Source organism: Quercus lobata, chromosome 11 (assembly GCF_001633185.2).
Source record: "Quercus lobata isolate SW786 chromosome 11, ValleyOak3.0 Primary Assembly, whole genome shotgun sequence".
Lineage (NCBI taxonomy): Eukaryota > Viridiplantae > Streptophyta > Magnoliopsida > Fagales > Fagaceae > Quercus > Quercus lobata.
In genome coordinates, this window is record NC_044914.1 from 7,105,906 (window position 1) to 7,121,271 (window position 15,366).

General features: G+C 32.8%; 1 protein-coding gene across 2 annotated transcripts; it reads right to left on the reverse strand.

Moving 5' to 3' along the window:
- LOC115968486 (glycogen synthase-like) lies at positions 1-13,291 on the reverse strand. 2 transcript variants are annotated; one of them, XM_031087897.1, is made up of 16 exons: positions 13,206-13,291; positions 12,897-13,129; positions 11,369-11,890; positions 10,914-11,012; positions 10,707-10,759; positions 9,526-9,583; positions 8,352-8,434; positions 7,970-8,047; positions 5,731-5,810; positions 5,103-5,299; positions 4,901-4,975; positions 3,251-3,291; positions 2,867-2,972; positions 2,399-2,481; positions 1,281-1,354; positions 1-465 (listed from the first exon to the last, which is right to left on the reverse strand). In XM_031087897.1, exons 2-16 carry the CDS (start codon positions 13,065-13,067, stop codon positions 353-355), a joined length of 1,833 nt encoding a protein of 610 aa, XP_030943757.1. In that variant the 5' UTR covers positions 13,068-13,129; positions 13,206-13,291; the 3' UTR covers positions 1-352. The 2 variants fall into 2 exon arrangements, with proteins under 2 accessions (XP_030943757.1, XP_030943756.1); XM_031087896.1 differs by having other exon boundaries at positions 12,897-13,239.
- Between the last annotated feature and the right edge of the window lie 2,075 nt (positions 13,292-15,366).

The window sequence follows — 15,366 nt, forward strand, 5'->3', positions numbered from 1 at the left end:
TCCAGCTAAAAGTGGCTCCATGCTACGGTAGTTGTGGAAATATTTGCACCTTATTGTAGGGAAAAAATGGAAACATCAATGTACCAGAGTCGATTTCAAAAATCATTCATGAGTATGCATATTTACATACACCACCACGTGGAATGATGCGAGTAGTTGACACTGGGGTGTCCATTACAAGTCAATGTAATTGTTTTATTGTGTGCTTCCTAGTCTCTCTTCCGTCTTTTCTGTCTTGTGCTTCATTCCATAACAAGAGCATTGCTCCATGCGGAACCTCTGGCAATAAACGCAAACAGGAGGAAAGTTGATTTCTTTATCTTTGATGTGGCATTCCTTTTGTTGAGTACCATCACAATCTCACTCTTACTGAGTTGTATACCTCAATGTATTTCCCAGCCGTGTTGTTCCAACTATTGTCTAACTCCATAACCTTCTGTACATTGCCATTCCATTCATCTGGTTCTGCATTCATCAACGTAAACAAAAAATTTGAGAAGAAAAAAGATAAGTTATCTTTGAAGTCTAAAAGTTCAGGCAGATATATTCTAGGTGGTAAAGCCTCAGATTTTTCATTTTCTTTTTTCTTATTTGATATTTTCTATTTTTTGTCTAGCATCATACCTCCCATTTCAAAGGTTAAAAGTCTCACATGTTGGGCAACACTTATTAAGGGGAAGTTTGGGCCACACATGAGGGAGAGTTAAAATAATGGTTAAATTATTAGAAATTTTTCCTTATAGTTTAAGTTTTTGGGATAAATGATAATTTAACAATCTCAAATAAAATAATTTCAACACCAAGGTTTTGCACGAGCCATTTCCCACCCTTCAGTTAACTTTTTTCTTCATTTTGAATAGTTCTGAAAACTATTTCACCCCTGATTTCACACCAAAAATATTTTTATACATATTAACAAATATTTTCCAACTATCAGCGGTGGTTGAATTTTGTGAAGGAATGTAATTGATACTAAATTGAAGAACTCCAGGGAGGTTGGTGACAAATTCATATTTTTGGTAATACCCTTGTGCCAAATTAGAGTCATATCACAAGCATTCAAAAGAAAACACCCTTGAAGATTTAAAAGACTAATATTAATTAGTCTGGCCATGGCCAATTGATCACACTACTGGCCCTCAAAACCTGGCAGTCTTAGCATTGATCCTTATTATAGGAGACTGAAGTAGCCTATGCAGCTCTTCAGCCTAAGAATTAGTCAGTTGTAAGAAAATCATTAGCCACGAGATGATATACAGCCTAACTTAGATTGAACATACTCTGTCTGTAGTGAGCCACTGCACGGTCTAGAGCTGAGTCCAAGGATCCTTCATCAATTCCTTCAAAAACAAACCTGAAATTTGAATAAATAAATGTGCGAGTAAATAAATACAAAATCAGTAAAGCACTTGCACCAGCAGAATTTGGGACATGTATAACCAAGCATATAAGGCTAATTGTTTTCATTCTCTTGACATAAACTAGTAATTGGACACATAATTGTTGATTCATTTACACAGTTAAAAAAAAGAGACAAATAATTCAATTCAACTAATTCATCCCAATTATTCAAGATCAAGAGTAATCCTTTCTAGCCATTTGTTCCCAAATTGTAAGAGCATAAAATCTGAAGAAGTTAAATCTTTTGCTAGAAAAGATCACAACCCCTCTAAAGGACACTTAAAATGACAGTAAAATTGCTTATAGTCCACATTGAACGATATAGAAAAAAAAAAAAAAACTTGCCTATGATATTTTTATTAACTTAGGATATTTTACCCTAACGCAAATTATTAATATTTATTCTAATAACTTCAGTACATTATTACAAATTTACCCCTAACATGTAACAACTCACATCACAACACACCCTCAAGCTAGGGCATATATATTTTATAATCTCAGCTTGTTACACGGAAAATCCAATCTAGCTAGGGTGCCAAATTTTTGTTACATTCGTAAAGTCTTCAGAGTAGCTACCTGATGCAAAAATGCATATCCAAGCCACCACTCCTAGGATCCCACTTAAATAAGAACAACAATGGGTAATAACTAATAACAACTTACTAGATCATGCATCACAGAATAGAGGACATTGATAAAGTGAAAACAAGGAAGGTTCAATGCAGCAAGTGAATGCAACTGAAATCATGGCTTACAAACTAATGTTGCCTTAATAGATCACAAAACGGTGGGCAAGATTACATGGAAACAAAATTTTTTAACTAAGTTTCTTTAAATCTAAAGAACAAAAGTAAAATACGCCAATGGTCTTTGGCCCAAATAGCATCTCCTAATTCCATAAGACAAGTGGAGAGCTAGGTCATGAGTTCTATCCCATATATTAACTTATCAATAAATAAAATAATTAATAAATGAACATATAAAAATAGAATACCCATTAGCCATTTCATGGTTTGATTGATCATCCATGTCAAAAACTGTATCTGCAAGACCACCAGTCTTTCTTACTACTGGAACCTGCAATAATCATTTAATCCAAATGAGATCTTCACCTTATGTCAGTCTTTCTTGAGAACCTATGTTATGCATACATAGAACACAGGAATATTATCTCCAAAAAAAAAAAAAAACACAGAATCTATGCAAATAACCACAAAATTTATTGTAGCAAACAAGTAAGCAAAATAATAGCATTATTGTGTTTAACTGGAGATGTAAACTTTTTTTTTTGAAGTTCAACTAATCATTGAATCATCACCGTCTTAAGTTCAGATTGTTTCTCCAAAGTTTGCCAGTTACATATGAGCACCAAAAGAGTATTTAAGATTGAACTTTATATATTGTTACTTTGAATGATCACAAGAAATTCGATAGCAGGATGTAATCATTTTATGGTACATACTGCTCCATAACGCATTCCAATCATTTGGGCAAGTCCACAAGGCTCAAACATGGAAGGAACTAACACTATGTCTGCTGCAGCATATAGCATGTGGGACAGTTCTTCACTGCATAGAAAGTATCACAAAAGAAACGTAAGTTCGGAGAGTAATTAGCAACAGTCGTGTACATGCTATTTCAGTAAAGAAACAGTGGTTTATATAAATTATATTGCTAGTGAAGGGACTTCAGTGATAACTAAAGAACAAATTTCTATTCAACCTACAAATAAGTAACGTTCACATGATACAAGAACAATAACAGAGTTCAGACAGCTCTAGAGATACAATCAAAGAAAGTCCAGGATTTGAGTAACTATTGTATTGTATATTCAAAGAAGATTTACCTAAACATCAATAGGATCCGGATGCTAGGACCTTGATTATGCTACAAAAAAGAGAGTACAATAAATGAATGTCCGTCAACTCATCTGTTTATTTGTAATCAAAAAGGAAAAGAGGAACAAAAAGATTGAGAAAAAAAAAATCCCACAAGCTCAACATTTTTTTTTTAAATATTGAACCTGTAAGTGTCACATAAACTTGCCTCAATTAATTGCAAAATTAGCTATATGATATATTTGTGACTTCAATGGTTCAATTTACAAAAATTTCAGAGAAACTCCTAACTCAAAACTCTTAAGTATCTAAAGTTGACAACACAAACAAATTCCAATACGCAATTCCACTAGGATTATTAAAAATTATACATTTATTAATAAAAGATAAAGTAATTAATAATTTATTGACATCTTAAGGCATAGTTTCTTGAGCAGTAGGTTCGTATAAAAAATACCTTCAGGATGACTAGAAAAATTAACAAATAATTGCAACACTAATTTTAGATAAAAAGACTTAATGAGAAAAAAAGAACACCATGAATATATATACCAAAAATATGATGAATTGGAACAAGTTAAATGCAGAAAAAATTGGCTAATAAAAAAGAAGGTAAATAATGAAAACTACTAAAAAAGAATGAGAACTAGACAGTGCTGGTTGTTTGGGGAAAGGTTTCCACATGCATTGGAGAATTTCTTGGATTTAGACTCAAGCTAAGAGGATATCTTCATCAACTAAGTTGGAAACTATCAGCCTCTCCTTCCAACCTGATAGACATGATTTTTATGGATACTCATTTACTGAATATTATAATTTCATTTTACTATGTACTGAAGTGAGTAATTGACTACAGAATCATAAATAATGAACAGGCACAGATGGTGAGGCAGAGAATGGGACACAAAGAGCTCGAGCCTCAGTTGAGGCCTACAACTCTACAAATAGGTGATGCAGAACGGAAAATGTAATAGAATAGATATCATTTTAGCTAGATACAAACCCTTAAAACATAAGGGAATCCTTGAATCTATAAGGAAGAAATTTGAAATCCAATAGACAAAAGAAAATAAGTTGACTAAAATTTTATTGATAATAGACTTCTGATTTTGTTTTACAATTTGGAGGTCAATTTAAAGGCTTCATAAAACTTATTTTCCAAGCAAATATATTAATTAATATCCTAAGGACTCAATTTTGACTAAAATATTCTTTAAAAAATCACTAAAACAAGGAAATACAACCATGTTCTAGAAATTTCAGAAAATTAATAATAATAATAATAATTTATTAAAAAAATAAAAAAAATGAACCCAATTTAATATGAATGTCAATCATATTCTACACGAAATTTTAAAATACCCAAAAACAACCTTGAAATTTAAGCATTTTGTAGATGACAGTTATTCATCTCGGATCATCTTGATATTTTGCAAGCACAAAGGGTAAGGAGGCAATGTAATCCAATAACGAATCTATCAAAAAACCTCACTCTCAATACAAAGCTATCAAATGGTGTAGCATAAAAAAGAATGACACACCAAGTGTAACCATACACACACACACACATATATCATGTTTCTTGGTATGACGTGTCATGTCTATACAAATTATGAATTCTAGCACAATATGTAAGACAAAAATCTCAAATCCAATACCAATTTTGCAAGCCCTTCAAATTCTCTTTCAACCCGACCATCTGATGTTTTCCCAAGTATGACCATTTGAGCACCCTAAAATAAAATCCATTGAAAAAGAAGGAAACCAGTTGAAATCAAATTGTGAACTTGGTTTAAATGATATGGTCAGGCAGTCACATTCAGAAAGTACAACATGAGACATGGAACATGAGACACTTACAAGTTCTTCAACACGCTTGATTGCATGAGAAATCAAATGAAGACCCTTTTGTGGGACTAGTCGAGTAATACAGACAACTAAAGGCACCTTGTGTGTCATATCCGGTACATGGTTACCATCTAGAATGCCATCTGAAGCCAAACCAAGCCCCCTTTGAACATAGTATTTGCATAACTTCTTGCCCTCAGGGTTTTGAGCTGTCAAAAGTAAAATAGAGAGAATTTAAAGGAAACCTACAGCACCTTGGGAATTCATTGTTAAATACAGATAATGAAAGAAAAACTGTTCACACATCAGGAAAAACAAGAACTGGTACTTTGATGAAATCATAGTTGCAACTAAACACTTTCCACCCTGAGATTGGCAGACAGTTGAGTGTACAAATTTTTTCCTGTCTTTAATTATTGTCGACCAGCATGTTATGATAATAGTAGCAGGGAGCCAACAATTCTCTGCACTGCACTTTGTCGAATCAGTTGCAATCTCACAAGTATGCAACTATATGACAAAATGAGGGGGGGAGTTTTTCCCATCTTAGACATTATTCTCTTCTTGCTAATGTGAAATCAAACAAAAATTTAAAAAAAAAAAAAAAATTTATTCAATTCACATAGAAATTAAAAGTTACCATTGAACTTAGCAGGCAAGAAGATGTCAGTAGCAGGGTTCCACATTGCAGCGTCTATCCCATTCACAATACCAAAGTATCTACATAATTACAGAATGCAAGATTGTTACAATGGAAAGAAAAGTATGTACTTTTTTCTATTTTTTGGTACGTAAGAACAGTAATAATTTCTGTTAAATTGAAAAGTCATGTACAAACTAAGGAAGAAGCAGTTAAACACATCATTGCTATTCATAAAGAATAAGTCCCCATTAAAATATTCCCTACAAGATTCACAAGCATATTGGTAACCCAAAGACTCAGACTAAACAAAGAACAATCAGGGAGAAATTTGAAGCAAGCAAGACTGCTACAAGGCAACTGAATATGCACGTGGTAAATAAGAAGCTAACAGCTCCAGCTTTAAAAAATTCATGTCAAATACTATTTTGGTGTTTGACACGGTATGCCAATTTCCATATAAATTGGGATATTTTTCTATTTAGATACATCTTGACATGGGAAAGGGGGTTCACAGGGTAGTGTTTTTATATAGTTTATAAATCCAACTAAAAATATCATATATAAAACAATGCTTGTGTAGAGATGTGTGGAATCTTCTATGCAAGCCTTGAAAAGCCCAATGAGTGGTCCCATCGTACAACCAGAAAAATGTTCCAAGTTGTATTTCAAATAACTACAAGATATCAGTAATATTGCATCGTCAGTTTATTCAAGAATACCTTGATCTAAATTGTAAAATATACTTCATGCAGACATGCCCTAACAAGATAGTAAGTATAAGTGCCTATTTCAAGCACGACCTATTTGTAGTTGAGAAACCAACTGAAAATTAAGTTAATACACCTGAAAAGGGACCATATACTGGTTAAATATTTCCAACTCTCTCCTTTTCTTTTAATTGCTAAGTCACAAGAGCACCTTATAGGTCTTGAACCTATAGCCTAATCCTCCACGCTCTACTTACAAAGGAAGGAGGTGCCAGATCTACCTTAAATTAGGTATACAACTAAATTGCACAAAATACACATTTTCTCAGCCTTCATAAGCCCAAAGAGAGGAGGGGGGCAGGAGAAGCCTTATGTTTTGTGCCTACAACCTGGTGTTGAGACATGTGAGCATATTCCTATAGATAACCTCAGTAGTTAGACAATATGTCATACGTATCATAGCATAAAAATCATTATAGAGTGCTCAAGCTTAGCATCTTTTCTCTCCCACTTTTTCAATAATCAAAGGATGATAACTCTCTTATGCTAGAGCAATGGAAGCAATTGATCTACAGATTTACCATTACTTTTACACAAGCTCTACGCTTAAATTGATCATTATTTATTTTTAGGTAATCATTCAAATCTTGATAGTACTCAATGTTACTACTAAAAGAGGAAAAATATAACAAAAGAATATTTTAATACATTATTAACGGCCTGTTAATGGAAATGGGGCCGTGTACAAGCACCCTACTCAGTTCACCAGAACCTCATCGCCACATGAACTCCTTTGCATTTCTCCTTCTGGTGATTTTTACCTCAATGCTTAATGTTCCCTCTCCTCCGTCCAAAAGTGAAGCCCTAGGATTCTACCCCTAATTAGTGCAGCGTTTCTGGGGTGAGGGTTATACATTGGCAAAGAAATGAAAAAGAGTGTATCTCCAAGAGCCATTTAATCTTCAATATTTCATCTCATCAACTCCCAAAGTTTACAGAAAATATATTGTACTTAAGTAAGATTTCTATGTTCCAGTATTTCTCCATATTTCTCCCTTAACAATAAACCTGAATTTGGCATCAATGAATAAAACAAAGTCATCAGCTGGGTTGAGGGGAATGGAAAGGAATAAAATAAAATCTGACAGACCTCTTCTAGAAATTGCCTGTTTTCTGTAATTTTTTTTGGTCCTTCAATTTCAAGGGCATTTGTGATATCTTTTGCTTCATGAAACTTCAAAGATTACTTCTTTAACACATACAAAGATTTGTAGTCATTTGAAACAATTTTCTGGCAAATGAGTAAGTTCCTGAAATGGAAACTGTCTACTTGAAGATATCAGAATTATTAATGTGAAAAATTATATGTAAAATCATCAAGTGATTACCTATAATGCGACTCTCGATAGCATTGAAGGTGGCCATTTAAGGATATTCCATACTTAACAGGAGATATATATAAAATTTTAATCCCATAACCCAAAGAAACATGTATTGATTATAACTAAAACATGCGGAGTGGAACTTACTTATCCCGATTCCTTATTAAGGTGCTAGCAAGCCATCCAGTGCATAGTGTTTCCTTGAGATATGTTGGAGAGACTGTGCTGAAAAATGAAGGAAAATCACTTGATAGACAATAATATGGATGTTGGAATGAGCTTTAATATATACATTTACTCACACACATCATGTTCTCTCAACAAAATTTACTAATTGTTTACTGAATATTCATCATGCATGCATCTGCGTGTATTTCCACTTGTCAATTTATTAAGGATGTAACTACTTGTGAGAATTTCTCATAAAAAATCTCACAAGTCATCCAGAGCACAGTGAGCCCTTGGGATATGTAAAAGAGAAAGCACCAGATATAAAGGAAGAATCACTAGATATATAAAGGTTACTTACACCACTGCATTGCTGTACACAATTCCACCTTTCAATAAGCTTAATCTCTCTGGATTGTGGCCAATAGTTCGATCGTCAACTGCCTGCATGTAAAGAGAGAACGCAAAGCTAGAAGTTTTAGTCACAAAAGAGGAACTGACTTGGAAATATGGCAACACTTAACAAAAGAATAATGAGTAGTACTGACCACTGATCTGAGTTCACAAAGGTTTTAGCAATGAAAGCAACTTTTCTAGCAGGAATGGAGGTGTATGACTAAAAGAACTCTCTTATCAGTTAAGAAAACTCATTCGCATTGAAAACTAGATCAATTCATGAGACTTCCTGACACACTTATTGTCCAATGAAATCAAATAGCATAACTTATTGTTAGGAAGATGATATCTTGGGGACACTCAAATTGAGGAATTAATATAATATATAGGGACACCACTTTGACCAAAATGCTTCAACCTATGGACACCAACACACATGAATATCCCAACACTTATTATTTTTGGCAAGCAAGCAAAATATTTTAGGAGGATTTCATTCACTACTCTATACAACTACATTTATAAATACATAATATAATATAATATTTGGGTCAGATTCAAGTTACACTTATTGCAACCCTTTTAATTTTACACCACTCAATTGAATTTGATTAAAATATCAATAATCCTACTATTGGATTACACATTTTCTTCATGCCATGCACGCCAATATTTTTGTCAACATATACTATTATCAGTTTGTATTGAGTTAGGGAAAAAATAGTAATATCATTGTAATCATCCCCATATATAAGTAATATTTATGTTTTGTTAGGGTAATTAACTTTGAATACCCTTAACACACTTTTTGAGATAACATATACTATCCAACCCATACACCCATTTTTCATACATATATTTTTAAGACCTAAGAAAACTAAAATTTGAACATTTTATGGATGAGACAATTCTTGCCTCTGATTATCTTAATATTTTGCATGCATAAAGGGTATGAAAGGACAATGTTATTCAATGATGGGTTTGTCAAAATACTCATCCAAAATGAAAGTCATTGAGTAACATTATTTTAACAAAAGTTATACTGTTATACTAGATGTAACTAGCACATAAACCTATTACACATATCATGAAAATATAAAAGAATGAGTCATGAAAGTTCCAGGATATAATGAAGACACCTTTTCTATGGTTGCATATATAAATCCATCCAGACCACTCTTGCTGAGTTGCTCTTGGCTGCAAAGGTAAACAAAGTCATGCCAATAAGAAGTTTTGACAGACTTAAAAAGAACTCAAAAGATTGTTTCAAGACTAGTTTCATTTATAATTCATAATGTTGAATTTGCTAGGGGAATTAGCATCAATCTCATAACATTTTTAAGCATATACAGTTGCAAAGGTCAAAATTTTTTTAATTTATTTTTAAATGAAATTATGGATGTCAATATGTGGAGCTAATCATGTGTTATTGTTATATAAGAATTTTTTAGCAGTGATATCAAATATTCAAGTTTGATGACTAGAGAGTAAAGATACGCAGTTGTGAATTAGAATCATATTTGTACACAATAATTGAGGTTCTAAAATATAACCCAGAACCTGGCCCCATTAATCAAAAGTTTTGTAGAGAGAAGTATTGACTTTAAATGTTTGCTTGTCCACTTTTAAATTCTAATATAACCTCATGGCATTTCAAATTAAAGAAGAATCTGAGTTAAACATATCCATAACCTTATAAAAGGTAAGGAAATTTAAAGATCTTCCCTACAATATGTTTAAAAAAAAAAAAAAAAAACTTATAAATGACTGGATATCTACAGACAATTTCCCTTCACTCTATTAAAAGATGTGCAGATAAAAGTGTTTAGCTTAACAACATATGATCATTTGGTCCTCAGGAGTACATATTTTACATTTCAGTCAAAATAGATAACATAAGTACAGCTTTATCTCACCCTTCTTGACACTCCACCACTGCACTAGGACAGCTCTGGCATGGATACATGCAAGTTAGACTTGCATAAGTATCATGTAGGCTTTGAAGGATTTATTTATCATGTACTGACGCACAAAATGCTGCTCTCCATATACATTCACAAATATAAAACCATGCATTCACGACTGAAAAAGCTATGTCCCATATAATAGCAGACATCTCATATTCCTGTTTGTAGCGCATAGATTTTCTAAAGAAGAAGGGTATAACAACCAAAAAATTTCTTGTACAACTGCTCTCTTTCAATAAGTGACATATGATCGTGTAATGGGGTTAAACAAGCAATTGCAAGTTCATAAAATAAGAGATGGCAGAACTTGCAGAGAGTTGATAACTCCAAGAACAAGAAAACAAAAAACTTACGTACACTCCCCATAATGCTCCATGTTGTGGATTGTCAACACTAATCTTGGCTTCTATAAAGTAAATATATTAACATTAATATCAAATATATATATGAAAGAAAGGTAGGGAAAAAGATAAAAAGAAAGAAACTATTTAACGACATTGTTATCTGTCACAAACTTCAAATAGAAAATGCAACATAGTAGAAATAACAGAAGTAAAAACCTTGAGTGAAAGAGAATGGTACATATCCCAGTAAAGCAGGGGTAAAGCTCCAGTCTGCCATTCATGGACATGAATGATATCAGGTTGTGCTCCAGTCACCTGCTATGATGCATTATCTTGTTAGAATTGGAAGAACATGGTTTGAGATGTCACCAACTTAACAAAATTCTCTATTGCACATTTTTCAAACTAGATGGGTAAAACAAGTAATTATCATCTCTAGCACAGAGTCAGTTAGGAAAATAGAATCGAGAAGAAAAATTCCATTTACATTTCATTCACAGTTATGACAGTTTACGCAGCTTTTAGCTTTAACACATTTTCTTCAATGTCTAAAGACACTCAAATATAAGATACTAATCCCTTTATTGTTTCTACATCAGCAGGCCAACTTGAGCTTTTAAATTAAAAAGCAGAATCAAATTAGAAGATACACCAAGTACTCATGCACAAACCTGCATCCATTCAAGGCTAGCACGACTAAAGAACAAATATGCCTCCAGCTCATTGTATGAACCCCCATATACATTTTGCCCTTTGAAGAACTGGTTGGATGGTTCAATGAATATTACTGAGATGCCTGAAACTACCCCATGATATGCATTAGTTTGGATCCAATTTCCATCATGATAAGAGTTATATGTAGTGACCAATTTCAAGTCTTTGATCTGCTGCTTCTGAATACATTCGTAGAAAGGGAGCATTATGTCCACTGTATGGCCACGCGATAAACATGCACGAGCAAGTCCAGTTACAACATCACCCAGACCACCAACTTTGGCTATTGGTGCCATTTCAGCTGTAATATGAATTATGTGCATGGGATCAGAATCCTTCTTTATGTCAACAGGAACTTCTGGGTTCACGCCCCAAGAAGGGAAGTTCTTTTTCCAAAAAGGGATTTCATCACTAGGAGAAGGCCAAACAAGTTCTCCAATAGCAAAATCTGTTGAACTTTGGCTTTTTTCAGCAGCTACCTGCAATTAGGAGGAGAAATAATAGAATTGAAAGACCATGAAAAGTTTTAGTCAATACTATCTATGATCTGTATATACTAAATTCAATTAATGAACATAGCCCAAAAAAATACAGATGAAATTTTGATTAAGGTAAAAGGCTTAAGCACATATAGGTTGTATGTATATAAAGATGCCCCCAGCCACCAACAGTTGTTCACTTCATAAGACTAAGAGAATCAACAAACCCCACAAAGAATAAACAAGTCTCAAGTTGAAATAATATGTGAGTACGTAATGTAATGCTCCAAGGGCATCACCTTCCATAACAGAAAGTTAAAGAGTTCTAATGTCCACAAATGCTCTATTGTTCTACTCAGTCTCCTCATACCACACAAAGAGGCACCACTTTTAAAGCTTACTCTGGCCTACCTTTCCCAACTAACAACAACAGCCAAGCTTAGTCTCAAATTTCTTGGGGTTGGCTATGGATCATCAATAAATTAGTCAGGGTTAGGGTTAGCCACATGTATTCAAAATCATGCTCTCTATTACTTTCTTAATTGGTAAGTCATTTTTTTACTAATTTTACTAATGTTATTTTTGGTTTTCCTCTACCTTTACCGATCAGTGCACTCAAATTTCCCAATGAATCCAGCAAAGTCCTACAACTAACCCACTGCCAAATCTTCAATGAATTTGGAATTTCAACAAAATTCTAAATTGAGTCTTTGCAATTTCAGGGTTTTGTTTCTATTGCATAGCCAGGACTGTAATGTTCTTCTGTCTATATCAACTAACCAAACCATATTTAATGATATTCTCTTCTAAATTTCTATCAACCAACCCAAATTTGAACCTCAAAACATTGCATAGTGATGGTGCATCCAAATCATTCTGACCCCACTAATCCAACACTAGTTAACATTTAAATAAAAAAGATATTTTTTTCCTTCCATAAAAAAAAGAGACAAGACTAGTTTTTGCGTAATTCACATAAAGGAAGTGACTAAGGCATAGAGAAAACCTCTGATGATAGATGGGTCTGAGCAGAATGAATAGCTTGAATCTTAAATTTGGAATAGCAAAACTTGAACTTGGTGTGGTTGCTCAATTGCTGCTTCCTCTTTCCTACCACTGCACTCCTGGGACTCAACAAGATTGGAGAACAAAACTTGCACACAGTTGCACACTCCATGTGTCACACTCTCCACTCTTCACTCTTTACTTACTATCAGTGATCACTCTCCAAGTAAAAAGCTGCAATAAGAACAACACAATTTCAGACAAAACTCTCAGCTAAAATTATAAAACTTAAATACCCGTTAGTGAATACCAGCGTCTGAGCTTGGATCATGTGCTGAAGAGAATGATTATTAATTATGACGATGGTTGACTTCTGTGCGGATTATTATTATTATTTATTTATTTATGGAAATTAGCTATTTAAAATAGTTGTACTTTGAATCGATGGTGTATCTTTTATATTAAACTGTTTTTTTTTTTTTTTTTTTTTTTTTTTTTTTTTTTTTCTAGGATCTCGCAAGTTTCTAATTCTTTTTAGGTTGTGTTTGAATACTTGAATTTAGATTAGGATTTGAATATGATTTTTAAAGTGATGAATTTGAAATACTTTAATTCCAAATCTATAGGTATTTTTTTTTTGAGCAACAAATCTATAGGTATTGAAGTATGTCTTATGGATTTTTAAAATTCCATAAGCTTAGAAGTTATTTCGAATTCAATAATTTTAAACGGATTTTAAGGTTTAACATCATTGGTAGATTTATCAAATCTAGATCATTTATCCTTTGTAAAAAAATCCAAATAAGGTAATTAGATTTTAATTATCCAAATTCGAATTTATGCGTCTAAATCCTATCATCCAAACACACCATTAGAATCACAAATTTTACGTCAAAATTTAGACTATAAGCAGATATTTATCATTTTCACATAAACCTACCAATCTCCGTCACACTATTTTTTTTCTATTACTTATAGTATGCCGCATCATATCAGAATTTTGTCAAAAGTTATAGCGCAACTAAGGATTAAAATTTTGGTGTAGTTTATCTATAACAATTTCTTACATACAGTGGAAAATGAAATGAGAGTTTTGCAGCAACTAGCGAGGCCAAAATTTTGTTTCTAGTGAGTCATCATTGTTCTGCTTTTATTTGGGGAATGGTAAATAACAATTTATAGAGGACATCAAACATGGTGTGAGTTTGATATTAGCTTAAAAAGAACTATTTATTATTATTTAGATTATTTTTACTATTATTCATAAGTTCTATTACGCTTTTGATATTATTCATGAGCTTTTTAACTTTACTTATAGTACTTTGGAAAAAAAAAAAAAATTTCAATTCCAAGCAAATAAATTGTTCCCGACTTATGGTAGAAAACAAAACAAAAACTGACCTGTCAAAGTTTGGCTGGATCGATGTATAATATTAGAGATTGACAATGTAGTTTTGGTTTGCACTTTCACCGCTGAGTAAGCCAAATCATTAGATACTCCCTGATTCTGCATTTCGCTAGTAATGATTGCCTCACCTGCTGAGGATGCTCATTAAGGTCACCCTCGATTTTTGACCGCAGATGACCACAGGTGCATCACAGGAAGTCCTAGTGTAGGAGAAGTTATGCCTTGCAAGTTGCAACTGGTATGTGTTACCTGTGTCTCACAGCTGGTGAGTCCCACTTGGGACCCACCAATTGTGAGACACAGGTAACATATACCTGTTGCAGGGTATATTTTTCCTTAGTGTAAACACACAATTTATTTTAGAATGAGAAAAATAATTTAAGTTATGAATTAAAATTAAAATTAATAATAATATACCATATATAATTTATTGTAAAAATATTATAGACATAATATTTTTTATTTTATCACTTTTTTTCATTTTATCGCATGTCGTTTTAACGTAATAACCCTTTAAGAACTTTTTATTATTATTATTATTTGATTACTTTTTAAAACATTCAATATCATATTAACTACATTTTATTAATATATTATTTTTTTATCAACCAAGAGAGAGAAATGAGAAATGATCAAAAAATAAAATACATAACTAAATTTATCCATTTATTGTAGCTATTTTACAAATTTACACGTCATTAATTGATGTGAGTGATTTGGGTAAAATTAAGTTCCTTTTCTATTTTGCTACGCCTCATCTGGTTTTGCTGTTTCAAGTCTGCACCCGGTTTTGCAAATTGATCACCAAGTTCCGTAGTAGTAGTAGTAGTTTTTTTTTTTTTTTTTTTTTTTTTTGTAAATGCCTTTTCCTTATTTTGTGGCTTTTACCAGTAATGTGGATTTGGATCCGGAGCTATTGCACAATGTAATTACCACTTCCCTACACCAGATTATACTTCCTTATTTACAAAAGTAGGAGAATTTTGTTCACTTTTAAACCTTGCATTAGATGAACTGTATGACTACTTTAGGTTAATAATAATAATAAGTAAAAACGTTTTAT